Source organism: Emydura macquarii, unplaced genomic scaffold (genome assembly GCF_026122565.2).
Source record: "Emydura macquarii macquarii isolate MOO-44397 ecotype Brisbane River unplaced genomic scaffold, CSIRO-AGI_Emac_v2 contig_1146, whole genome shotgun sequence".
Taxonomy (NCBI): domain Eukaryota; kingdom Metazoa; phylum Chordata; order Testudines; family Chelidae; genus Emydura; species Emydura macquarii.
Genome location: NW_027131283.1, coordinates 13,841,709 through 13,869,369, shown reverse-complemented (window position 1 = coordinate 13,869,369; position 27,661 = coordinate 13,841,709). Strand labels below are relative to the sequence as shown.

General features: G+C 42.7%; 1 protein-coding gene across 9 annotated transcripts in view; it reads left to right on the top strand.

The window, feature by feature from the left end:
* Positions 1–27,661, top strand: part of FAM184A (family with sequence similarity 184 member A) — a 172,029-nt gene that overhangs the window by 63,943 nt on the left and 80,425 nt on the right. For all 9 annotated transcript variants that reach the window (XR_010919436.1, XR_010919438.1, XR_010919437.1 and 6 more), the window contains exons 3-6: positions 10,865–11,000; positions 17,051–17,232; positions 18,318–18,515; positions 23,791–23,913. Coding sequence is in view for 6 of the 9 variants with exons in the window: in XM_067546663.1 (XP_067402764.1) it covers positions 10,865–11,000; positions 17,051–17,232; positions 18,318–18,515; positions 23,791–23,913 (639 nt within the window). In the remaining 3 variants the exon portion in view is untranslated. The remainder of the gene's footprint in view (positions 1–10,864; positions 11,001–17,050; positions 17,233–18,317; positions 18,516–23,790; positions 23,914–27,661) is intronic.

Sequence of the window (27,661 nt, the reverse complement as noted above, 5' to 3'; positions counted from 1 at the left end):
ATCCTTCAACACCTCAGGGTACCCAATCCTGGCAAGGTCCTCCCTGGATGCAACCACACATTCCTCTTCCACCTAATTGGCCATTCTGGGATCCATGGGCCATGTATAGGACTTCATTTGGTAACCCACCAGCATGGCAAATACAACATTCTCCATCTATTCCATCCTCAGCAATTTCATGACCTCTGGATGTACAGCCTCCACAAGCACAAGAGGAAGAACCAGGCAGGAGCATGAAGAAGAACATGAGGATGATCAAGAGGAAGAGGCACCACTGACCCTGCACTTCTGATCATCCTCACCTGATGAGGCCATCATGCCACTGCATCCTATTGCAGCCAGTGGTTTCAGACATTTTCAGGACTTGTTCTGCATAGTGGCAGACGCTCTACACATCCAACTGTAGCTGATTAAGGAACAGCAGGATGAGCTGATTGATGTTCTCCGTACCTCCTCGGCAGCAAAAATAGACTACCTGTCAATAATGCACTACTCAAACCTGCTAATCTTTTATGACAGACCCCATCCTCTATCCTGTTCAAACATTCAGATAGAAAATACTATGTACCAGCAAAGAATGCGGAGTTCTTATTTTCACACCCTTCTCTGAACTCCCTTGTTGTGAATGTGGCTCAAGAAAAGAACTGCCAATACCAATCCCGATCTGCCCATCCCAACTGGGATTGGAAACAATTAGATTTATTTGGGAGAAAATCTTACTCCTCCGCCACCCTCCAGTTTAGAATTTCAAACTACCAGGTCCTCATGGTGAAATACAATTATATTAACTACTCCAAATTGTAGAAGTTATGTCAAGACCTCCCAGAGTCTAAAAAAGGAACGATTCTTGCTCCTAATAGCGGACATAGCCCGCACAGCTCTTCAAGCCTTCTTGGACTCAGCCAACACGTCAGCCTCATCCATAGCTACCACAGTAGTAATGTGGTTATATCTCTCAGGATTCCCCAAGGAGATAAAAACAACGGTTGAAGACCTAGCACATGGAGGACAAAAATTGTTCTTGGAGCATACCGATAATGCACTAAAATCACCTAAAAGATTCCTGAGATACACTCAGATCTCTGGGTATATACACTCTGCAGCCAAAGAGGAGATCAGGAAAATACCATCTTCCCCCAAGATCCCGGCCTCAACCTTATTATCCGCAGCGGCAGTTCGACAACTACCACCACCACCAACACCCTCCCAATAATCACAATAATTGCAGAAAGCCTGCTGCACAAAGGGAAATGTCTTGTGCACTTTCCAACAAACAACAATTTTGAAGATGTGGTTGAGGGCCGAAGAACATCCCACCATCTATGATATCACAAACAGACCATCAGTTTGGCAACCGATTAGCTCCATTCCTACCATATTGGATAATTATCACTTCGGACAAATGGGTCCTGCAAATAATCAATGATGATATTCTGTCCCCTTCCTAACTATGTCATCCCACCACACCCCTTACCTATTCCTCTTCAGGGACCCCTCTCACAAGCCCATCCTCTAGGAGGAAGTAAGCCATCTTCTGCAACTGGGAGCCATAAAGCCAGTCCCTGTAAAACTCAGAGGACGAGGATTCTACTCCCACTACTTCCCTGGTTCAGAAGAAATCCAGCAGTTGGTGTTTCATTCAGGATCTTCGCAACCTAAACAAGTTTATCAAACTGCAACAATTCACCTTGTCCACCATCATACCTGCACTGGAACAGGAGGACTGATTCATAGCCCTCGACCTACAGAATGTGTACTTTCATATCACCATACATCTCGCTCAAAGATGCTTCCTATGATTCACAGTGGGCAACAACCACTTCCAGCACAAAGTACTGCCTTTCAGCCTACCAACAGTGCTTTGAGTTTCTTCCAAAATACTTGCAGTGATTGTGGCCCACTTAAAAAAGAGAGGAATCACGATCTTCCTGTACTTGGACATTTGCCTTCTCAAAGCTCCATCTGAGGCTGAAGCACTCTGAGTAGTTCACAGAACGATGAATGTTTTCAAAAGCTTAGGTCTCCTTATCAACCTTGAAAAAGCCACCTTGAGACCGGTGCAAACGTTGAAACTCATTGGTGCTCAACTCAACGCCATACAAACAAGCATTTCTGCCACCTCACAGGTTCACAGCCATAACAGACCTGATCTCAAACGCATGAGTGTGCCTCCAGATTACAGCATACACATGCATCCAGCTCCCAGGACATATGGCAGCAGCCACTTTTGTTATCAGACATGCAAGGTTACATATGTGATATCTTCAGGGCTGGCCCTGCACTGTGTACCTTCCTCACAAACACAGCATGCAGAAACTATTGTCCATGCCGGGACACGTCAAAGACTCTGTGTTCTGGTGGACGCATGCCAACAATGTTTGTGCTGGGATCCCTTTTTTCCAACCATCACCTACCATGATTCTAACCACTGATGCCTCCCTCATCAACTGGGGAGCACATTTGCTCCATCACAAGATACAGGGCAGATGGATACCTACCGAATCCACTCTTCACATCAACCTTTTAGAACAAAGAGTGGTTCACAGCACCTATTGACATTTCTTACCACTCCTCAAACATCAGACGATACGAGTGATGCCAGATAATCTCGCCTCCATGTACTATATAAATAGGCAGGGAGGACTAAGATCCCATTCTCTATGTTCAGAAGCTATCAAGTTATGGAACTTTTGTATTCAAAACAACATCTCCGTTTCGACTGCCTCTCCCCCTCTCCCAGGCATCAGAATATTATGGTGGACACATTGAACAGGGCCTTTTCTCACAGACATGAATGGGAACTAAACATGGGAGCACTCTGACCCATATTCCGTCAATGGGGCCATCCTACCATAGACCTGTTTGCCATCCAACAGAACACCTGTTGCCCCCAGTTTTGCTCCAGAGCAGGTCTGGGATGAGGATCAATGTGGGACGCTTTTCTTATGACTTGGAATGGACCTCTGCTGTATGCATTCTCTACTTTCCCTTCCTTTTCAAAGTCTTACACAAAATACAGGAAGACCGATCCTGCATCATACTAATAGTCCCAGCATGGGCTCAACGAGTATGGTATACTTACCTGCTTCGTACGATGTTATGCCAGCCTATCAATCTTCCTCCAGCATAATGACTCCTTTCACGGGACACTGGATGTATTGATCACCCCAACCCACAAACACTCTTGGTTCAGGGTTCAGAAGTAGCCTATAGTGGTCCAGTAAAACACATAGCAGACGTGACACCACTAGCCCCGCACGTACACACACAAATGGAATAGATTCCAACATTGGTGTGCCCGTAGGCATATCAAGGCAGCTCACACCACCTTACTACTCATTCTGGACTACCTCCTCCAACTCAAACAGGATGGATTAGCCAACAGCTCAGTTAGAATACACTTGGCTGCTATCACTACTTTTCACCATCCTATTGAAAGATAATAGGTATTCACACACCCTCTCATTAAGCATTTCATAAAGGGCAGTCAAAATCTATACCCACAGGTCTGAGCCCCTACCCCTACCTGGGACCCAAACCTAGATCTTTGACGAGATCCCTGTTTGAACCAATAGCAACATGCTCATGTTTACATCTAGCTATGAAAACTGCCTCTCTCATTGCCATCACTTCAGCCCGACAGGTGGGAGAAATCTCAGTCCTCATGGCACACCTGCCATATACTGTGTTTCATAAGAACAAAGTGCAACTTCATGCACAACCCAAATTTCTATCCAAAGTCATAACATCTTTTCATTTGAACCAACCTATACACCTCCCCACCTTTTTTCCCAAACCACATAGTAACCAACGAGATGCAGCTCTCCATACACTGGATGTAAGGCATATCTTATCATTCTACTAGACCATTCAGAAAATCACCCAGTCCAGCAGTCTGTGGCAGGTTTTCTGCAAAGCTAGCAGCAGGAGAACGTGGAGAAGGCTGGTGTGGAGCTTTCTCCATACAAGGCTTTTGAGAGGCTGCGGGCACTGGCTGGACAGGTTAGTGAATTTCCTTCCAGACATGAAAGCTCACTTGCTAAGCTTCTCCCATATATTATAAATACTGGTTCCTTAGGACTGTGCCCTATTTTTTTCCACAAGTGAGACTCCCTGATCTCTGCATAGGACTTGGCTGCAGAGTAAAGAATTGTCTTTTAGTTTTTCTCTGCCTAGGATTCTTGGCTGATGGGGAGTTTAGAGTCTCAGCTTTTTCCATCTTCTCCTTTCTTCCTTTTTTTATTTAAAAGGCCTAAGAGAAAAAGAAGCATGGGGAATTAGAAGGTAGTGAAGAGGAAGAGAAGGCAGAGCAGAAGGACTAAGACAAAGACTCCAGGCTTTCAAGGCAAAGGAACTGGAGAGAGTGGATTATATTTCAGTTTATAAAAGGCAGTTCTAACTCTCAGTCCTTGGCCTTATAACATAAATGTTCCCTGATTGCTTCTCTTGTGGGATAGCAGGTGGAGTGGGAGAAAGGGAGCATATAGCCATCCTATTTATTATAGATAGAGCTGGCAGTACTGTCTATCATTAAGGTTGCCTGATACTTCCCACTGTAAGTCCCTGTCTTCAGTTGTTTATACCTCTGCCAAACTTACCTGTGCCAAATTTTTTGACTGAAATTTTCCATGAGAAGTGTTTGCCTCAGTCTGACGCTTTTTGGGAGTTTTAGCTAAAGCTGTTCAGCTGTTTCCAAAAACGAGTAGGGAAAAATATGTAGTTTTGCCATGTTATAAAAAAATTCTTACAGCCATTTTGTTGAGACTGTCTAATGACTTGAAATTTGGCAGAGAAGACCCATTTGTGTCATATGTCTTTTGCTATCCCCATGAAAATCTGCCCAAATTTGGCCAAATTATAAACCTTTGAAAAATTTCAGTTTGCATGTACTAAGTAGAGGCTTGTTAGAACTCTGAAGATTCACTGAGCATGCTCCAGCTCTTCACAGCTTCTATGATGAGGTGCTTGAGAAGGGAGACTAGGACTGATTAGGCAAGGAGATTGGGGATAAATGGCAGGAAGTGGAACTGGGATTGGCAGGGCAAGGTGACTGGAGTAAGGTAGGAAACTAGGATTAGGATGGGAACCCCTGAGGGAGAGTCTTGGACTTTCTGGGCAAGGAGACTGGGACTGGGATGAGAAGCCTGAATGGAGACTGGGATTGATTAGATGATGAGAATGGAACTGGGACGAGGAGCCAGGGGTGAGGAAGAGACAGATTGCCAGGGCAGAAGCAATCAAATTTGGGGGGATTGAGCAAAGGATCTGTGATCACTAGTACACACTCCCCTCTAATGCCTGGAATGGAACAAAAGAATCCTGAATCTCACCAGTCCTCTGATGTCAGCAAATATCTTTGAAATCCACTGCAAAGTGTGTCTCATTCCCCTCTATGAACTTGTCTGCTGTCCCGGAATCCACCAGTGTCCACTATGGTGGAATTCAGTAGGGCTGTCCTGGAACACGGAGGTGGACCTGGCATTAATGTGCGAGGAGAGTTCACCATGTCTGGGGCATGCCGCCGTAAGGAGTCCTACTTTCGCTTAGCCAGTGGGATACGACTTGGGGCAGAGCAGAAACAGCAGGCAACATTGGTTAACAAACCCCTTGAATTTTTGGCAGCCCCCATTAAAACATTCTGGGAGGAAGACTGGAGGGACTGGATCTGAGTACGTGGCTGCAGTGCATGCCCTTTGTGCAGCAGTCTCGTTCTGCAGCCAAGTAACCTGCTTTTATAGCATCTGGTTGTCTGTGGCATGCTGTGCCAGCTGAGCCCTCAATGCCATTTTTCCTCATGGAGCTGGGTGGACTGCCTGCATAGAGCTTGGTTCTGTATCGTGAGCTGTGATAATTGGGCTTGAAGTGTGAGGAGCTCCTCCTGGGAGTGTTTAGCCCATTCAGGAATCTCCAGTGCTCTCTGGGACAGGCTGGGCAGGGAGTGGCTCACTGCCTCCATGTTCCCCCAGGGTAGGCCTTCACCATGGGCAAGGGTGGTGCAGGAAAACTGTCAGGATCTCAACAAGGGCAGTGAGGGCCCAGGGTCAGAGCAGGGGCAAACGAGGCAGGGAATAGCAGAGAAGTTTGTAGTCAGGTCCAGGCCAGGGTTGATACCAAGGGTCTGAGTCCAAGTCAGGAGGCAAAGTCCAGATCAAGATGAGGTAAAGCCAGGAATTCAAGAGCAAGGAGCAAGCGCAATCGTAGCAGCTACAGAAGAATCATGCTGTTGCCTGGATATTTCCTGAAATGTCCCTTGGGTTTATATAGGGCAGAGAGCAAATCAGAAGCCTTGAGACTGCTGTGTGTGAAACCCTTGAGATGAAACTTCCCATGGTCTGCATCCACAGCGGGTCATAGGAAGAGCCCAAATCACTGATTCTGAGAAATACTGAGAGATACTCTCCACCAGTATTGACTCACCTCCCAGAGCCTACGTATTCTCCTTCCACATATTTGACCGTGACACACCGTCCAGAACTGACACTGTCTCCACACAGATTCTTTGAGGTACCAAACAGTGTTTTCAGGCTATACCAATACAACATTCTCTGGTGCTGCCTCATCAGCCTCCCTATCTCGCTGCAATTACATGTCCCTTCCTGGGGCCTGGTATTGACCCTACCGCTGGTACCAGCACCACTTGTCCCCCCACCATCTTCCAAGGATACAGGGGATGATACCTCTTCAGACTTGATGTCTGTAAAAGTTTCCTCTTCCTTCCAAGCTCCCCCTTCAAGGTTCACACTGAAAGGGAAGCTTCCAGCAGGAAGCACACCCAGCTACCCTGGCAAAGACAACCTTGAAGTTCTGTCCCTTTCCTATATGTACTACCACAATGGGCTTACTGGAACCTGTGGGCTCCTTATGGTGATCTTTACAACAGGGTACCATCTGAAAACAGGACTCATCAGGAGCATCAGCCGACACCCTCAGGCCCTGCTCCAGAGGTACATCTCTCAAAACAGAAGCCAGTGGAAAAGGAAGAAATGCCACCCTCCCACAAGTCCTGCTCCTCACCAGATGAGGGTGTCATGCCTCCCCCACCACCTTACCCTGATAAGCCTTTCAAGACCATATCAAAAGGTTGGAAGACATGTTACAAATTCCATTGGAGGAGATACAGGAGGCCTAACATTTCTTGTTGGCTATCCTTCATACACCTCCTCAGGGCAAGACTGCCTTGCCCATCAACGATGCTTTGCTTATTCCAGCACGCACTGTGTGACAAACTTCAGCTACTATCTGACCTATGTGTAAATGAGCAAACAAAAAGTACTATATTCCGCTCAGAGTATTTTTTCTTCCATTCTACACTGAACTTTCAGATGGTTGAAGCTGTTAACAAACAGAACAGGAAACAATGATCCTTTTCAGCACTTTCTGACAAGGAGCTAAAATAATTGGACCTTCTGGGCCACAAGAGTTATTTCTGGGCCTCCTTGCAGTTCAGAATAGCCAGTTATCAAGCCTTGATGGCAAAATATGATGTCAGGCTATCAAATTCTCATCTTTTATTGAGCACTTACCTCATAAACAGAGAGAACAATTTCAGGCTCTCATTACAGAAGGCCAGACAGTTGCCAAGGAGTCTTTCCAGGCTTTGATTGATGCTGCACATTCCATAACTAGGGCAATAGTCATATGCCGAACTTCCTGGCTTCAGTCTTCCCGACTCCCCCTGGTAGTACAAAATGCTGTTAGAGGACCTTGAGGTGCCTAAATTATTTAGTGATGCCATGGATAGGTCCCTTCATCCTCTCAAAGATGCCTGGGCAACACTACAATCTTTGAGTATCTATACACCTGTGAGTAAAAGAAAATACAGCCAGTCACAGACAGATCAATGGTCACTTCCACTCCAGTCTCAACTCACCAACTTCGCTGAACCCTCCCCCCCCCCCCCCCCAAGAAAAAGTCCAGATTACTAAGGAATTACTCTCTTCTACAGCAACCTCTCTGTCAGCAACATCCTTGAAATGCCCATTTTTTACTGATTGGTTGACGGTCGTGAACTATCTACCCCAGATCCTACATTGCATCTATTCCCCAGTCATTCCTATGGGGATCATCTCTCCCATTTCCTTCCTTCCTGGGAGCTTATTACTTCAAACAAATGGATCCTAGAGGTAATTTCTACAGACTCTTCCATCTCCTTACGACCTTCAGCTCCTTACCACCTCTCCACCCCATCCTTCTTCAGTGACCCTACTCATGAAGATCTCTTAAGTCAGAAGACACAATCCCTCCTAGCTCTGGGAGCGATCAAACCTATTCCACCAGACTTCATCGGAAGCGTGTTCTATTCTCAGTACTTCCTCATCCTGAAGAGAAATGAGGGTGGAGATCAGTTCTGGACTTCAGATATTTAAACACTTGAACTGCTCTCAACAGTTGAGAATAGTGACCCTAGCAATGATAATTCCCTCCCTAGATTTGGAAGATTGCTTTGTTTCTATCTACCTTCAGGATGCTTATTTTCATGTTGCCATTCATCCCTTGGACTAGCAATTCCTATGTTTTGTAGGGTCTGAATGAGCTCTCCCCTGACATTTAGTGATGAGCCGGAGAAGAGGACTTCAGGAGCCAGACTTGTTTGGTGGGCATACCCACCCCGTCTAGGTGCTTTGTCCAAATGATCACTTTTGGCTGGTGTTTGATCACAAGTCACTTTGTTATTGGGAGCAGGGGTAATTATCCTTGTTGTGTGAATCAAGGGCAGCAGAACAGTGCTTGGCGTACCCCGATTGAGTGACTCACCCTCCACTAAACTTCACTAGGCAACGGACAGGGGTGCCAAAACCCAGTGGAATTGAGAGTGGGGACAGGTGTTTGTACCTGGTGGCGTGGGCCCTGCCTAAGGGTCATAGACACCATTTGACCCTCCCCCCTCCACTGTGTAATAATAGAGCTCATTAAGATTTGATTGACAGTCTTTTGTTGCAGATAAATAGAGCTGAAATCACTGATAACCAAGTCTCAGCATTAGATTTGCTGTGCGAGAGTGTCTTGGATGAAAGAGACTGCACTAGCTGTGATGCTCCTTCACTAATAGCTGAAATCAATGAGACCTGAAATCCCTGAAAGCTGTGTTGAATGGTGGGGTCTCAAGACATCCCAAATGGTGCAGAGCAGCCAGTGAAGTAGTGGGTGAGTGGGCAGGGGGAGATGGCGGGTGAGTGACCAGTGGAGCGGCTCACGCCAGAGCGAGCACGCAGTCAGCAGAGCAAGCAAGGTGCCTTTCCTTCATCTCCCCCACCCAGGGTGGGAGGTGAACTCATGCGACTACACTTCTGAACTCTGGGTCTTCACTGAACAAGGACAACAACTGTGAGTTGGGTGTGTTGGTTCTGGACACTTTGTGATCGGTGTGAATACCAGTGAGACACGGTACACCCGATTTGAAGATCAATAAGGTTTAATGTGCAAGGTTTTTTATAAATATACTAATTAGATACAAAGCCTAAAATTAACTACAATATATCATACTCACTAAGCCTGGAGAGCTAAACAGTCACTCAGAAGGCTGTATACAGGAACGGCTTTCTTCAGGGGCCCTGCCAGGGAGTCAGTGGCCTCTGGTCCCACTGGCAGCACGTCTTGCGGAGTCAGGTGTTGATGGAGTGCCCCCCTTTGTCTAAGTGGTAACTACTTATACCCTTCCATAAACAACCTTCACCTAATTATCTCTTTTGCATTATCATATATGCTAATCACCTGCATTGGGTTTCCACCGTTAACTACATTTCATTCTCACCATAATAATTGGGGTTGTCAAAACATCTGGTGATAGAAGGGGCGAAGTAAAAGTATGCCCCTTGGCAATAAAACAATGTACCCCAGACATTCAAGGATAACTTGTAGTTCCCATCACTGTTATCTGTGTGCAGCTGCAAGCATACAGTATCTGTATTTTGTCTTATGTGCCATGCTATGCAGAAACTGAGACATCTATACCGTTGTTCAGTTTTTGCCAACTGAAAGATTGCATGCTACAGGGGTCAGAATAGCCAAGCAAGCAATTGAATGCTATGCTAAACCTGTAAAACAAAGTTCAAGCAACTCAAATTGTACTGGGCCTCCAACAGGGTGCAGTGGAGGGAGAAGGAAGGGGAATGTTAGAGGAACTTTTAGTTGTTGCACTTAAGAAGTGGAGGCAAAAGACACTGCCCAATGTACTCTCGGGTGTGGGTTTTGCTCATGGTTTGATGCTTATGAATCCTGCTTGCAGCATTTTCCCAAGTTAATGAGGGGTTACTTTTCCACTTTTTATTAAGTTTCTTTTCTATGCTCAGACTCTGTGCTTGCGAGAGAGGAAGCCTCTTAGAGGTGCCTAGGGGATGGTGTATAGTTGTCCTAGGTTTTTGGGGGGAGTGGGAGAGAACTCGAGCTGGTTCTGTGTTGTATTGTTGATAAGGAGCCCCTAGATATTGAACTTGGCCCTTGTCACTGCAGACTCTACCTGGCAGAAGGGTGACACAGGGACCACTACCAATATTGTGTCACCCTTTGTCCTTTCCACCGTCCCAGGGATCTTTACCAAAGTTCTGTCGGCTACAGCAGTCTATCTTCTCCAGATGGGCATAATTGTCTTCCCTTAGATGGATGATTGGCTCCTGAACAGTTGCTCACTCTTGGAAGCACAAATAGCAACCAGCAAGGTCCTATCTCTGTTTCACTCACTGGGCCTCTGCTTCAGTGTGAAAAAGGCTACCCTCACACTACACAACATATAGACTTCTTCAGGGCTACTCTGGACTCTGCTTCCGCTAGAACATATTTACGCAAGTATTTATATGTATTTATGTATTTTGTTAAAAGTAACAGCATTATTTAGTGTTAATTATTATGATGTTGTATATTTCCTTAGGTGCTTCAAAAACAGCTAGATGATGTCAAGGAGGAGGAGCTATCATTGTTAAGCAAACACAAGGAGGTCGAAAGTGAGCTAGCAGCTGCTAGGGAACGCTTACAGCAGCAGGCCACAGATCTTGTACTCAAAGCCAGTATGTATGTCCATAACGTTGTATGTAAATGAGCCTCAAATATTAATTCAGGATGATGCTATTATTTCTTTTTTATATTTTTAAATTATGCAGATCTAGAGTGTCTGAGAAGAATTTTATATTGTCCCTTAAAAAGTTCTGAAAGGTTTTTTTTCTTGTTTTAAAAAAAAATTGATGTTGCAGTTATTGTATTTAGGATTATATTTGCTTTACAAGCCTTCAAACTATTTTAAAATATGTTTTGAAAGTAATTGACTTTTATAAGTGGGCTAATTCTTAACAAAGGCAGTTTTTGAGTAAAATGTCAGATCATTCTACCTTTTAGGAAAGTGTATTATGGATTTATCTGACAATAAAGACAAAAGGTCCCAAGAAGAGGTTTTTCAAGGCTAGGTACAAGCAAGGGAGGTATGTTTATACTTGTCACAGTTTCAGGGTAACTGCACCTATTCCTTCCTGTAATCCATTCCAGGCATGCCCAGTCATGTCTTAGGTTTCCAACAGTCACTTGTCTCTGGTAGGGACCATTGTCCCACTCCTTTCTGATTGGGCGCTTTTAGGCTGTACAGCACCATGCCTTACTCTGCAATATCCCCCACAAGCCAGTCAGCCTAACAGCTGGCACTTGTGCCTTTCTTTCTCTGAAAGTTAAGAACAGAGTATTGCCAGCAGTTACAAGTTACCACGCAGCTTTTCTTAAGTAAGCTCATTTATTCTTAAGCATCACAGGGAAAACAATAAAACAATGAACAGATTGAAATACATACTAAACATATGAGAAGGCACTCTTCAGTCTTTTGGGGCTCTAGTAACTCAGAATCATTCCAACCTTTCCACAAGGTTTGGGGCTGCCCTTGGACAGACTATCCTTACTGCTTGCTGGATTAGAAAGAAGGTCTTGAGTCAGTTTAAACCCAGCATTTTTATATCAAAAGCCCTTTCTCTGGTTGTTGGTCTCTGAAAAACCCAGTTTGAGCCAGTGTATACAAGCCTCCACTGCGGATGGTACCTCTCTGGAGGTGTTTACAACCTAAGTGATTCACCTTACTGCCCTAGAGTGATTCACTACTGCCCTAGAGTATCCTGCAACAAGCAAAAGCGGGTAGTCTATCAATTATATCAAAGGAAGCTTTTGATGCCAAATATACGAATACATGACAGATGTGAACAACCACATCTGTATGATGGACTTCTCTTTTTTCGTTACTTGTGAGGAATATCATAAATGATCAGTGAATATTGCCTCTTATCTCTTCAGAGCAGGAGTTACCAAACACTTTCATAGCCTGGATTGTCTACAGGCTGCTCTAATCTGCTCCAGCTGGCAACACTTCTAGCTGAGGATAGCACCACAACATCTTGTTGCCATTCTTCTCCATGCTGACCTCATGCTCCTTGTGTCTGTAGCTGTGCCTGCTGGGCTTTTCCATGTGCTGGCAGAATCCTTTGCATTGCTGTACTGATACAAAGGGTTTTCAGGTGGTGAAATGCTGCTGTGAACAAAGCTGGGTACCAAAATTCTAAACTACCAAGTGATCTGAGTCAAAGGGCAATGTAGGAGCAGTCCATTAACTCCATCTTCGGAAAACACTTTGCAGAATTTTAATTTTTTTTTATGAAACAAAATTTCCTTAATGAGTTTTAAAAACATGTATCAGTGTGATTGCCCTGATTATTTAGTGTCTATCAACCCTGCAGCTGCTATATGAAATGTTTGTGGATTTAATGAACTCAGTAACATGTCTCAATACATGTTTAGATACAGTCATACTCAAAGGGTGTACTAGATATTCTTTTTTGAATGGCTTCTGCGTGTTCTTACTTATGCGACGTGCCAACAGTGTAGCTCTGACAATGGATCTTTCTCAGAGCAGAGCCTGCACAGGGTTGCCAACCGTCTGTAAATTTATAGACAGTCAGTAAAAAATGTGCAATTTTACTGCTGTCCATGAATCCATAAATAAATAAAAATGTCCATAATAGAACCTGTCTATGTCATGATCCAGGAGGTCTGCCAGAGGAAAGTGCCCCTGAAAGTATCTCACTTCCTGTGAGTCCCAGGCAGCCCGCAGGCAGGGAAAAATGGCAGCTCCGTTCTCCCAGCCCCACTGGTTCCTGCCACCCCCACCGCTTGGCTGGCACCTTACCAGGCTGGGAACAAGGGTTCACTGCAATCAATTGGTAGTGAGGAAGGGCGGGGCCTCGGCAGGGGGTGGGGGTGTTAGGCTGAGTGGTCAGCGCTGGCCTGTGTCCGGGGTGGGCGACACCACAGTTAAAGGGCCAGCTTCCCTTTTTCCCCCGAGAGGCCCAGGGGCAAGCGGAGGGGGGCACCCGGGTTTCCCCAGGTCCCTGTGTCCGGCCGCCTCCAGCCACCGGTGCTGCCAGCTCCCTGCACCACCGCTGCGCTGCCTCCTCCAGCTGTGGTTCAATCGCCCACCACCCGACTGCAGCCCACTCCCCATCTTGGCCACAGCCCACTGCCACTGGCCCGGATGAACTCCTGCCACAGTTGCCGCGATTACAAGCGGCCTGTGGGGAGTGGGACTCGGGCGGCTCTGGCAGCACTGGGCAGGCTCATCCTCCCCAGCTCCGAGCCGGGACAACCCCCGCCGGCGCCGCTAACCTTTACCCTGCCCAGGAACAGCCCCAAGAGCCTGTCTCCCCCATCTGAAACTCCCACCTGGTGCACAGTCCACTGACTCCCCCTGCTCCAGCCTGGTGGCCCCCTGCTCCTAGAGCCTGGGCCCGCCTGAGCTCTCCCAGCCTACTCACCCACTGGCTGACCCCACCTGCCGGCTGCCTGCCCGGCTCTCTGTGCTAAGGCTGCTACTGCCGCTGGCTCAAGTATGCCCTGCCTGGGTGAGCAGCTAAGAGCAGACTCGAGTCAGGTCTGACGGAGTCTCCTGGGTGGCCACTGCTGCTGCACGCGGCAAGCCTGGCTGAGCACCAGCAGGGCACAGTGACAGTCCCACAGCACCAGGTAAGTTGCGCCATTGCTTCCCTTGGGAAGTCCCTGAAGTCTCTCCCCCCCTCCCCTCCATCCCCCCCCCCCCGGAAGTCCCTGAAAGGGGCCGTCATTGCTGAGCCTTCTGCTGATCCCCACCCCATGATGAAGTCCAGCAGGTAGTGCCGGTCAAGGAGAAAGCTGCAGCAGCGCGAAGGGGCAGCACACCACCCCCTTGGGGGGCCCTCTTAGATTCCCTCTCTAGGGAAGCCTCGGAGGGAGCCACTGCCACCACCCTGTCATCTTTGCCCCCGTCGCCACCGAGGTGCTTGCCGCCTTGGTCTCAGTCGGGGTGGTGTCCGTGGTGATGGAGGGGGATTATGGCTCCATTTTTGAGGAGATCAAGTCCTTGGGTCTGACCCGAGTCACCAAGGGGGAGGATGGCCCTTTGCCACCGGGCCTCGATCTGGGCGGCCTTATGTTGCCCCCTCCTTCCTTCCCCAGACTGCTGTCCCCGCCCTTGAACCACCACCCGATGCCCCCAGCTGCAGATGGCATCACACCTGAGAACAGCTGCTTCCCACCCCTTCTGAGGGCCCTGACCCGAGCCTCCCCCTGTCTCTCCCGGGGGCCGTGGGTGCCGAGTCCACCATGGTGGCCGGGCCTGGTGTCAGTGAGGTCCTTCCCCCTGAACCCTGTGCCCCTCCCCCCCCCCGGCCTCCCTACCCCCATACCCTGAGCTGGCTGCACAAGCTGCAGCCGGTCCTCTTTCGAACCACACCAAGGGACTATCTCTACACGCTCGTGCTGCACACCTTTCACTTCCTTGCCCTCATGTCCTGCCCTGACACCAAGTGGCAGGACCTGTTGCCACCTGTGGAGGGCGAGGACCCCTGGAGGGCCAGTCTGTACTCCACCCTGACCCCACGGCCCACTGGGGACATCAGTTGGCGGCTTCTTCACGGAGCCATGAGCATGGGCATGTACTTGGCGCAGTTCACCCCTCACTCCAACACTTACCCCTATTGAGGTGTGAGGGAGACCCTGGCGCACATCTATCTTGAGTGTGCCAGGCTGCAGCTGCTGTTCCGGCTCCTCCAGAATCTCCTGCAGAAGTTCTGGCTGCACTTTTCCCCACACTTGTTTGTCTACGCACACCCCATCCGTGGCCCCACAAAGTCGCGGGTCCTCCTTGTCAACCTCCTCCTTGCCCTGGCTAAAATGGCCATCTACAAGACCAAGGAGAGGAGGTTGGCTGGGGGGGCGCTCTGTGACTGGGGGGCCTACTTCTATTCCCTTGTGCCCTCATGCATCCAGGCAGAGTTCCTCTTGGTAGCGTCCGCTGGCTCCCTTGACACCTTCCGGGGGCAGTGGGCACTGTCTGGGGTTCTCTGCTCGGTGTCCTGTTCTGGTTCCATTCATTTAAACCTGTGACCCTCACGCCCCCTCCTGTTTTTTTCATTAGTTGTCTCCCGTACTTAGAGTCATAAGAAAAATAAGACAGGACAAAGCAAGAATAATCTTAATTGCCCCAGCTTAGGTGAGACAACAAATGTTTCCAGCTCTTCTTTGTCAGAAGATGATGTCCCACAGATGTTCAGAGGGAACTATCAGTCTTTCCCAATAACCACAGATCTACTGACCCAAGAGAACAGATGGATTTACCATCCGGACCGCACTCTGTACTTGACAGCATGGGCCATAGTATTGTGACAGACCTAGAAAAGTCCCACTCTCTTGAACTTTCTCATGTCCTGATAAACCTAGACAACAGTCAACTCACATATGCTATGATTTCAAATGGAAAAGATTTTTAATCTGGGCCAATATCAACAACATAGATGCAGAAACATCTTCTGAGTTGTCCGTACTTGAATAGCTACTTCATTTAAAGCTGTTAGAACTCTCTATATATCATCCCTGAGAGTCCACTTAGTAGCTGTTTCTGCACACCATGTATTCATTGATAAGACTATATTCACACATGACACAGTCAAGAAGTTCATGAAAGGAATAATAAACATTTTCCTGCAGTCAAAGAGCTAATTCTGACTTGGGATCTTAACCTAGTACTTACTCAGGTCATGAAAACTCCTTTGATCCTATGAGATCCCTTATTTCTCCTTTCAATCAAAATCATTCATTATAGCAAGCATATCTGCTAGAATAGTAAGTAAGTTACAGATCCGCATGACTGACCCACCATTCATTGTCTTTCACAGGGACAACGTCCTCCATCTGCATCCTAAATTCCTTCCCAAAGTGGTAATAGACTTTCACCTGACTCAGATCAACTTAGTAGTTAAACTAGTCTTTCTAGATCTCATTCTCAATCAGATGAGGCAAAGCTTCATGCTTTAGATGTCAAGAAGTCACCAAAAGTCTTTATTTAATTTGAGTATACTACTAATAAAGGAAACATAATTATATCTCAACATTTGCCTAAATAGGTTAGGTTTTGTACAGAGGAAAGCTGTTCTGTATAGTGGAAAACTACAAAGCTCTGCCTCTCTTCTAATGTGGCTTCCATGGCATACCTGATGCTCTATTCACATTTTCACAAAGCACAACTCACTAGATCCAGCATCCCAGTCAGATGTTCAGAATGATAATGCAGAACTACAATCTTTATTCAATTAGGACGGTGTATCTCAATTTCCAGAAATTGTGGTACTGCTTATCTAACTATTTCATGAGTTGGAATGTGCAGTGGCCACTTAAAAAAGAAATGAAGATTATTCACCAGTAACCAGAGTTATCTGAGCTGGATTCTGCACACACACACTCTAGCCCTCCTTACCCTCTTCTTCAAAGTGCTAATTTCAACTTTGAATCTTGGGGAGTCAGTGAAAGGAACTAAGGCGACAAGAGCACCATGCTCCCTTTTTATACCCTTGCCTTCAAAACATTCAAGATCAGTGAGGGAGGGGCAAAAGGAGATATGAGAGCACTCCAATGGGGATTGCGACAAGAAGGTTCTACTGTCACAGCCGCATCACTGGACATCACATGGGTGGGAATGTGCAGAGTCCATTTAGAAGAACTCTGGTCACAGGTGAATAACCTTCATATCTGACATTTTAAATGGCTGTTTTTCTTTTTGTAGGTCACATTGGAATTCTTCAAGCTACACAGATGACACAGGAAGTTACAGTAAGGGATTTGGAATCAGAAAAATCTAGATTGAAAGAGAAACTATCTCAGCTGGAAGAGGAAAGAAATCTATTGCAGAGCAAAACACAAAGTCTGGATGAAAGACAAAGGCAGCAGATTCTGGCACTGGAAAAGGTTAAAAAAAAAAACCCACCAGTTTTCTGTTTTAGACCAATAAAATAGAAGCCTTACAATTCTAATTGGAAATATTAATTAATTCTGAAACATGTGAACTCTTTTAAAAGATTGGAGTGATTGACTATATGGAGCAGTTACATTGCCCTCTGAGGCACATATGGTACTGCCAACTTTTTGAGTTACTAAATGTAGATCATGTGCATTGCGGAGTTGAATGTCATCGTTTTAGCTGAGATGGAGGACAGAGAGCACGCTGGTGCAATGTTAACCAAACTAATTTCTGGCATTTATTGTGTTGCTTGATTCTTGAAGCAGATTGCCATTGATCTTCCTGTGTGTCTCATCTTCCAGAGTGCCTCAGTGGCTGTGGGAATGGGGTTGAGGTCAAGGAAAAACTGAAAATCAGTAAGCCCTGAGAATGTATGTGCAGGTACCCAATAGGCCCATGACAGCAAATATAGAAAACTAAAACTTGAGGTATTATATAATGAACCTTTATTTATTTATTTCTGATCCCACCCGTTAAGATCATGATGATGATATAGGTTGCATAAAAAGTAATAGAGTCCAAAAACATGTACTGGTTTAAACTATGTTATGTTGTTTGAATAACCTTCCTTCTGACTTTTGTCCTGAGAGGGCATCATAATAAGGAATCTCCTCCTTGCCTCACTACCCACCAACACTATTTGAAAACTAAAATAAAGAAAAAGGACTGTTCTCCAAAACCATGTTTGTATCTCAGAGAATAATGAATTGGAAATTGCCTGTACATCTGAAATCTGTCTGCTTTTTCCTTAGCAGATAAAATAGAGCAAAAAAAGAGATAATAGATTTTTAGCTTCTTATATTTACCTTTAATTGAAACGCCTTTTTGAGTATAGTTTTAAAATCCATTTTAAGGATGTTTATTCTATGCTACATATGAATAAAGTGTAGTTGTTTGAATTGAAGTGTAATTGTTTTAGAAGTGTTTCAGTAAAACGTTACTAGTTTTTCCTTTTTTGCTTTTTCTCCTTACTGAAATAGACAAGCACTTAAGAATAAGTGATTTGGAATTTTTTGTTGTCTGATTTTTACAGAAAGTAAATGAAGCAAGGGAAACACAACGAGAGTATTATGAGAAAGAGCTGATAAAGCTGCAAACCAGATTGGAAGGGGAGGCTGCACAGTTAAATGAGGCTCATTCTAAGACTTTGGAAGAATTGGCATGGAAACACCACACTGCAATTGAGGCTGCACACAGCAATGCTGCCAAGGAAAAGAAAAAGCTGCAAATGGTAATTTAGGGAAAAAACAAACCATGTTCCAAGCATGGAAGGGTGTTGAGCCAAACTATAATAAAATGGTATATATGCATATGGATATCATGTATTCCCTTATTTCATTCATTTCATTATTTTATCCATTATTTTCCTAAGAAGGCTTGACTCTGGTATATTTGCATTTGTAAAGAACAACAAAGGATATTACAGTGCTGTGGGGTCCCTTTATACAGAGCTATGCACATGTTGAGGGTAATATAGCAGTCCTAGCTGCTTTAGCTAACCTGCTTATTGGTTTAAATACATGTATACAGCAAAGCCATAGTTGCACCTTTATGGTTAGGAAAAATAGTATATTAAAGGAAATTTTTGTGGAAAAGTGGGCATGCTTTTGATAAGATGCAGGAGCCCATTGAATAGATAGTTAATTTCAACATAGCTTTCCCCCTGCCATTGCACAGTGCGTAGGGAAAGAATTATGGGCCTAATCCAGAGATCAATGAAGTCACTGAGCGTCTTCTTTCCATTGCCTCAGTGAGATGAGGATCTAGCTGTCTAGTAGTGACTGCTTGGCACACAGTGGAAGGAAAATGCCTTTGATACAGCTCCAAATCTAGAGTCATAAAACCGGATTAAACTTCAAGCTAAGGAGTTTTTGCTGCTGCTTTATTGCTATGTTAAGATATATTTCTTTGTTGTAATGGACACTAACACAGAGAATTTCTGACTGAAACTGTTTTCCTTTTGTATTGAGTAATTCCAATATTTTTCAGTGCCTCCCTGTTTTGTACTGTCTGTGGATTTGGCCAATTAAAATATTTTGCAGGCTTTATAGGTGGATTATTATTGTAGATTTCCTCACCTGTGCTTTGTACCCAAATGCTTTCAGTATTGTTTTATTGTGCTTCTTTTGTTTGTTTCTTTGCTGGTCTTATTAATTATATTAGTTTTGATTTTGAAAGGTGTGCAGAACACATTGGGGCTTTTAAAATATTTGCACGACATGATTATGTTGGCATAGAAAAGGCCTCTGTTTGTTGGCATGGATTTGTTGACATGAGGAAGGTGGATTCGACTCCCAGGGAATAGAGGAATAAGAGAATTGTTAACAAGCTATGGAACCTTTAAATTGTAGGTCACCAATCAGAATCCAACAGATAGGTTATTGTTAAAAGTTATAGTCATCTAAAGGTTGTTTAGTGGCCTTTGCGAAATGAGAGAGGTAAGATAGCTGTGGCAATATCTTTTATTGGACCAACTTCTGTTGATGGAACATACAAGCTTTTGAGCTTCATGAAGCTCTTTTTCAGGTCTGGGGAAGGGTAAACACAGTGTCTAAGCAAAATACAAGTTGGGACAGATTGTTAAACATAAGGGGTTGACATACTGTAGGAGACCATTTAAAAAGAAGTGGGCAACTGGGGGTTAGGAGAGAGTTGGGGATCTATTAAAAATCGTTGTAATGAGTCATAAATCTAGTTTTCCTGTTGAGTCCATGGTTTTTAGTGTCTAGCAGAGTTATGAAGTTAAGTTCACAGGTTTGCCTTTGAAGGTATTGAGCAGGTTTCCTTTGAGGATGAGAGGGAGAGGTCAGATAAGGAGTGATTGCTTTGTGAAAAGTGTATGCCCTGGGGTGATAGTGTTTTTGTCTTTTATCATTTTCTGTGAGAGTTCATTTGAGAGCATTGTGATTGTCTGGTTTTACCACACAGTTACTGTTGGGGCATTGATTCAGCAGAGACACTGTTTTTATGGCTCATTACAATAAGTTGCAATAGACCCCACTGCCTGCTAACCCTTAATTGCCCACTTCATTTTAAGTGGTCTCCTACAGTATGTGTAAACTCCTTATGCTTAACAATTTAACTCTTGATTGCCCATTTCTACAGCATATGTACAGCCTTATGGTTACCAGTCAGTCCCAACTTATATGTAGTTTAGATGCTCTGGTTACCTACCCCAGAGCTGAAGAGGAACTCAGAGAAGCTCAAAAGCTTGTACCTTCCAACAACAGAAGATGGCCCAGTCCTCACCTGCCTTGTCTGTCTCATATCATGGGACCAACATGGCGACAAGAACACTACAAACAACTTTGGGAAATGAGTTATTGATCCTCAGTTCATATCACAAATGTCTACCGTCGTTTTGGGCCGACATATTAGGAACCTTGGCAGAGAATAGGGACTGAGTCAGCATAGGGACTGAATTACTCCCTACTAGATATTATTACCTGAATCAAGTCTAACGTGAAACAGGAAGTACCGGCTGAAGGCTCTGCAAAGATATGCTTCATTCTGGGAAGGACTAAGGAATGACGACCCTAAGTATACTTTTGTGACGAAAGTAGGAAAATAGTGAATGGAAGTAAAAGACAGGAGAAGGAAAAAGGAGTGACAGTAGGAGTGAGGGGTGAAGTATGTATTGAAAGGTTTATTTTTTATTGTAAATTTTATCTTTTAGTATGCTTATAGACAGAGCTGGTAGCACTGCGTATATTTAAGGTCACCTGGCACCTTCCATTAAAAGATCCTGTTTTCAGTTGCTAATAACTTTGCCAGACTTCAGTCATTAAAACTGAAATTTTCCATACTGGGTGTCTATCTCAGGTTGAATTTTTTTATTTATTTATTTATTTATTTTTGGTATCAATCCAAATATATCAACCAATTCTGAGAATGCAATTGTGAAAAATGTATTGTTGCTCATGTTAAAAAAAGAAAAAAAAAACATTAAAATTGTTTGTAGAAAAGATCTTGCACTTTCATGCTTGTGAAAAAGGGCTGGAAATTTGACTGGGGTGTTGCCCTACTAACAGGGGATGTGCCTTTTGTTAATCCAATGAAAAGATGTCAAATTTGGACAAGTTATAATTTATATAAACCTTTGAAAAATCACAATTGGCATATGGTCAGTAGAGAGTGGTTAGAATTTTGCAGCTACATTTTTCAGATTCCATCTGCAGTGACCTGGGGCTGAGCAGGACTCTCATTGCAATGACTGCTGCCAGCTGATGTGACCAATATGGTGCTGGGCATTAGAACTGAGAGTAGAGAGACAGTCTCTCAGTACCACTTCCCACCCCTCTCCTCGCAGCTTGAAAGAGGAAAAAACCTGACTCAGATGCAGAGGGGACAAGAGCTGAAGCTAGAATGAGGCAGTAGGCTTGGGACAAGAAGCCAGGAGGATGGGGATGAGGGGACTGAGACTGGCTGGGAAAAGGGACTGGGACTAGGAGGCGAGATGGGGACAGAGACTGGGCTTAAGAGCCCAGCGAGAAGAAAGACTGGGACTTGGAGAGGACATTACAGTGGGAGACTGGACAAGGAGATTATAGGACTAGGAGGAAGAGAGGGGACTGGGAGAAGGTCAGGGTGGATAGAGGCAGAAGAGCCTTTGTTCACTAAACCATCCTCCCATTCAGAGCCAGAATAACTGAATCTTACCATTCCTCTGCTGTCAACAAATATCTAACAAATGACAAACCACTGGCAAAGTGTGTCTTACCCGTCCATCCCTAGTGCCTGGTCAAAGTAAAGGATAACAACCAACTACTGCTCTGTTAGCTGAAGTGGTAGACATATGTGCTGTGGATCTAAAGATTTCAGTTCTGCTGATGACCCATCTAGGTTGTCAGTATGAGTCCACATGATGGAATTTGGTTTTTTGGTTTGCTTTATTTTTGGAAATTAGGAAATTACATCCAAAAAACCTACATTTTAAGAAAGGTAAGATTACAAATTGAAGCACTCAAAAGTTAGTAAATGCCTAAATTAAAGCTGCCCGTATAACCTTAATTTAGCCTCTTTGTGCATTTTTATTATGATATAATCTTTAATTACATAATTACATAGTTTTCTCCACAGAACTCCCACCTTACTCAGTGTACAGTACGGACCATTCTGGGAATGAATCAGGGTTGTGTACTGAAGAACACTCATTCAGTCACCACTATCCATCCTATGAACTAAACTAGGCAGAGATCCTATGATTATGCATGTGATTATGTAATTAAAGATTTATAATGCATATTCACATGGGGGCCAAATTAAGGTTGCATGGAAACTTTATTTCTGCTATTTCTTAACTTCTGAATGACTTGATTTTTCATCTTTAGTGTTATTTTAACATAAAGTTTAAACCTAATAGATTTAAAATACATTGCACTGAGATGTGAGCTTGGACTCTTAATCCTTTACATTTTTTATTTTATTTTATTTATTTTTTTACTTTGGAGGCATTCAGCAGTGACTTGCCATTCATTAAAAGCCGATTTTGCTGCTGATACATTTTTGTTCTGCGAAAATAATCTTGTGATATTGCATTATTATGTACTGAAATAATGTTCCATATTGTCATATTTGTGTCCAAAATATTAATACAAAACTAATCTTAAAAATAAGATTTAGGTTTTGTTTTTTTTAAAGAGTAAAGATTCCAGCACAAACGTATACAGCATAGGTTTATGAAACAGTGATGAGAGTCACACACAGATTGATAGATACAGAAAGGCACACATGCAAATTATTATTTATTTTAAATATTTTATTGTCTAATGTTTGTATTACTGTACAAGCCAGAGACTCTGATTAAAATTAGGGCTGCCTTAGGTCAGGTGCTGTATAAACATGGATATAGATGCAGTCCCTGCCCCCAAAAACTTACAATCTAAAAAGGTAAGCGAAGTTTGTGGAGGGGGAGAGGTGAAAGGTAGACCATCAGATATATACATTTTCATTACATTAATATACCATTTTATATGTGCAGATACATTTGCTGGTTTTTTTAGTTTTAGTTTAATAATGACATAAAAATTATTAACTTTTCCCAACTGCAGTTCAGTCTTTTTAGGCATTGTATATAAAAGTTAAATACTATGTTATCAAATTTAGAACTTATATTTGAGACAACTTAAGGTCTCTTTGACCCTGCATTGGTGGAACCCATGTATATGCAAGATTGAGAGTCTACATTTTTGAAAACTTTGGCTACTTCATTACAAAGTAATGATGGTATTGTAAAAGAAGGTTTTGCATACTCTTCTTTTTATCTTATCAACAACAAGGGATGTGGACTAGAAAGTACACAAAAAAGTCATGATCTCCAGAACTACAGGCAAAACTTTATCTATATTATAATTCCTTACAGAGAAGAGAATTCTTTTTAGAGGTTAAAAGCTGTCGTCGTATTTCTGGAGGAAAACTAACTTTGGGGTTTTTTTAATACAACACACCTTTGGCATGTAATGACTACTCAGCAGGTATGTAATTTTTCTGTTTTCTGTTTTCTTTAGGAACTAGAGCAGCAATTTGAAAAGGAGAAAGTACAACTGGAAGGGGATAAAAATCAGCTTAGACAGCAGTTGGAAAATATGAGGGAAGAACTGACAACCCAACTGACTTCAGCCAATCAGGAGGCAAGAATTGTCTTAGTCAAATCAACTAACTGTTACATGCATTAGACCACATTTAATCAGTAATGATAGCTTATTCAACTGACGTTATGAATCAGATATTAGTCTGCGCTCATGCTGTTGGGCCTTTTTAGCTCATTGTCTGTTTAACGTGAGTATTCCCCAAATATAATTCACTTGACCTCTGTCAAAGTATGATTTTTTTTTATTTTACAGTATAGTTTCCTACAAATTAGTGTAGCAAAAGCAAAGGAAACACAGATACAAAATTATATTATGTAAACAGCTCCATTTATCTCTACTCTGTTCATGTGCAAATCAAGTACTTTCTAAACTTCTATGCACAAAATACTTTACCAAAAAAAAGGCCAACTTGTTTTGTAACCCAGATTTTTTTATAATTTGTGTACTGTAAATTGTGGCTAATTTCACAGCATGAAGATGCTTTTTTAAATCATTTCCTGGAAAAGAAGAATTTAACTCTTATTTCTAATAATAAAATTATCCATTATTATACAATATATAGTAATGTGTATTCCAAGCTACCTTGATGTTGCTTTAGTTTGTATTTAAAATGTGACAAATTGGTCGTTTAAGTCTATTTTTTAGTGGGTAAGTGTCTGCCTTACAGTTTACATCCAACCAAGTCCTGGCAGAGAAGCCAAGGATTCAGTGAGTATCTTACTCCTGGAGATGGTTCTTTCAGATCAGATATATTATGTTATTTATCAGTATATGGAAGTTTTTTTGCCCTGTTTCAGCAAAAATACTTAAGACATCCTTAAGTCCTGTTGACTTGCTGTTCAATGGGATTTATTTGTTGTGCTGAATAGGGATAGACTTACATATGTGCACAAGTGCTTTGCTGAACTGGGACTTTGCACTGTTATTTCTCATGTTGTATTGATTTTGTGGATCAGAGAAGATGTCTGTCTAATTTTGGTAGTCTGCAACATTGTCAAACATTAAATTCATTGGGTGTTTTTAAAAAAACTCACAACTGATTATTTTTGGATGACAGTATAGGTTGCAGAACAATAAACTTATACATTAAACACATATATTTAATTATATCTTTCTCCCTATATCTGGTACATCTTCAACCCTTTTTGAACCCACTATCTTCAAAGCTCATCAATACTGCTATTTAATCAGTCAGAAATGTCACTACTGAACAACACTTGTCACTATTGAACACTACTGAACAGTGATGGCAATTAGTATAGAATAGTTCAAGCCTTGTGAGATTGGGAATGGGTGCTCTATCTCTCTCTTGCCAGCTTGAAGGAGTACCAGAATGCCACAGACCTGGCTACATTTAATTTTATGTCAGTAGAAAAATAATTTTCATGTTGCTAACATAATCACTTGTGGTATTTGTTTATTTTGCCATTTCAGTAGAAAGCCTCCTTGTCTCCATTTTGTCCTCCTAGGGGACACTTTAACATTATCATTCCAATTTGGTTTTCATATTGCTGTTTTTAACCTTGGAAAACACGATTATGAGTCTCAATAACATAAGCTAAGACCTTCTATATTTAATGTAATTCTTACATTTTTTGCTAATGTGTTCAGAGACGGGGGGCAACTAAATCTATAAAGAAGCTGAAAATTTTATTTAGTGAGAATTCACCTTCATTATCCAGCTGCTACCAAAGAAGGGAATATAATTCACATTTCAAAACTGATTATCATCCTTTATTCAGAAAATGCAGGTCCAATCCACTAGAGTAGCTAGTGTGCTTTATTCTAGGTTTTCCCTTGCTGTGTCTTGATTTAGTAAGTACAAGAGACTGGTGCTCTGCTTACAACAATAATTCATTTCCAGACTTTCCTAAGCAAAGCCGGGAAGGGATTTGTAAGAGGTACAATGCTACATTTACTTTCTGTAAATAGTACAACACTACATAATCATGGATGTAGAAGAAACTTTCTTGTGAAATGCCAGTTGCATCCTTTTATTTTGTCTCTAAAATTCCTTTTAAAATGTTTACATTTGTAATAATATTTTTGACCCTTTACCTAAAATGTAGTATATATTTGTTAACCTTTCTCTTCATAATGTCTTCTGCCTGTTAGTCGTGGCCAAAGATAGCTACTCACTCATGACCGTAGAATGTTCATAAAGACAGACAAGGTGGGTGAGGTAATATCTTCTATTGGACCAACTTCTATTAGTGAAAGAGACAAGCTTTCGAGCTTACCTAGAGCTCTTCTTCGGGTCTGAACTTTGTGCAAGAAGAGTTCTGTGTAAGATCAAAATCTTGTCTCTTTCATCAACAGAAATTGGTCCAATAAAAGATATTACCTCTCCTATCTTGTCTCTCTATTATCCTGGAACCTAAATGGCTACAACAACACTGAAAACATAAAGAAGAGATCATAGGCAGCTCAAGGTTATTGAAGTGTTACAGTTTCATCATATATCTTTGTGCTACATAGTGTGAAAACTCGTTGTTGTGTTAAAGAAGAGTTGTGATTTGAAGGTGGTAAGCAGCAACATACAAATTCATAGCAAGAACAGCCAGCCTACCAGATTATGAAATTGGTATTGAATCAAGTAATATAGTACCTTGAAAAAGCTTATTATAAAATAGCTCCATAATTTCAAAACACCATCATTTGTAACACACAATTAATTGGTAAGCAATTATCTTTTGACGGTTTTGAACAAATTAGGATCTGCTAGGGTTAAAAAGGAGACTACCAAGCGACTACTTCTGCATCTACTATTATAGAGGTGCCAAGTAATTAACTTTTGTGTCACCCTTTTGATTATAAATCAGTATTGTCAGGGGTTTCTGAGAAAGTAGTAAAAAAATTTTCAAACTGAAACTTAACAAACCAGATGTGCAATATATCAGAAGCCAGTGTATCGTTATACTTTTAATTTTTTCATTTAATGTTTCCTGGGGAACAGATAAGAAATAGAGTTGGTCTTACTATTTTTGAGCAGCCCTGCAAAATAGTAGTATGCTACTCATCCCTCTGCAAAATATAAACAATTTATTTCCACCTTGGTAACGCCACTATACCCAGGGCAGAACTGTGGAATTTGGGTAGAGTTAGGGTAATATTTCTTTGAAATACACCCTGAACTTAGGTGATTCTTTTTACTTTGTGTGTAAGAGGAAGGGGTGGGGGTAGTGAAAAAGGGGATGTTAGGTTCCGTCCTGTACTCTCGTGTTGGAGCAGTGGAGCTTAGCTGCTTATTCCTTCAGCATAAGCTACTGGCTTATTTCAGTTTATATTGATTTTGTGTTTCAAGGATATTTTTGCAATGAAAAGGACTGAAACATTTTTTAAATTGAAGTTGAGAGTCACATGTATCCCCAAATCAGAGGGCCCATCATCACAGGCTAAGTGAGATTGAAACACTAGTGCTATACAGAAAATTAGAACTATCTTGCATGTTAAAATAGGTCAGATATCAAAGTAGAAATATACTTGTCTTTTGGATGTTTTCAGGAATTGCTTACTGTTTTCTAAAACAAGCACTGCCATTTTTAGATGTTAGTCATGACTGATCCTTTTTGTTCCTTTATTTCATAATGATTATAAAGAGACCAAGTTACTGGCAATTAAAAATACGCTAGTGTGTATAAAAAGTAATCTATGTTAGAAAAGGAAAGAGAGTGAGAGAAAAAAACAGCTTTTTTGGTTCTGCCTCTTGAGTTATAAAGTATATTTTATGAGCCTTTTTTGTTTTAATGTTTTGATTTTTTAGATTCAGCTCCATCAGTATTAACTG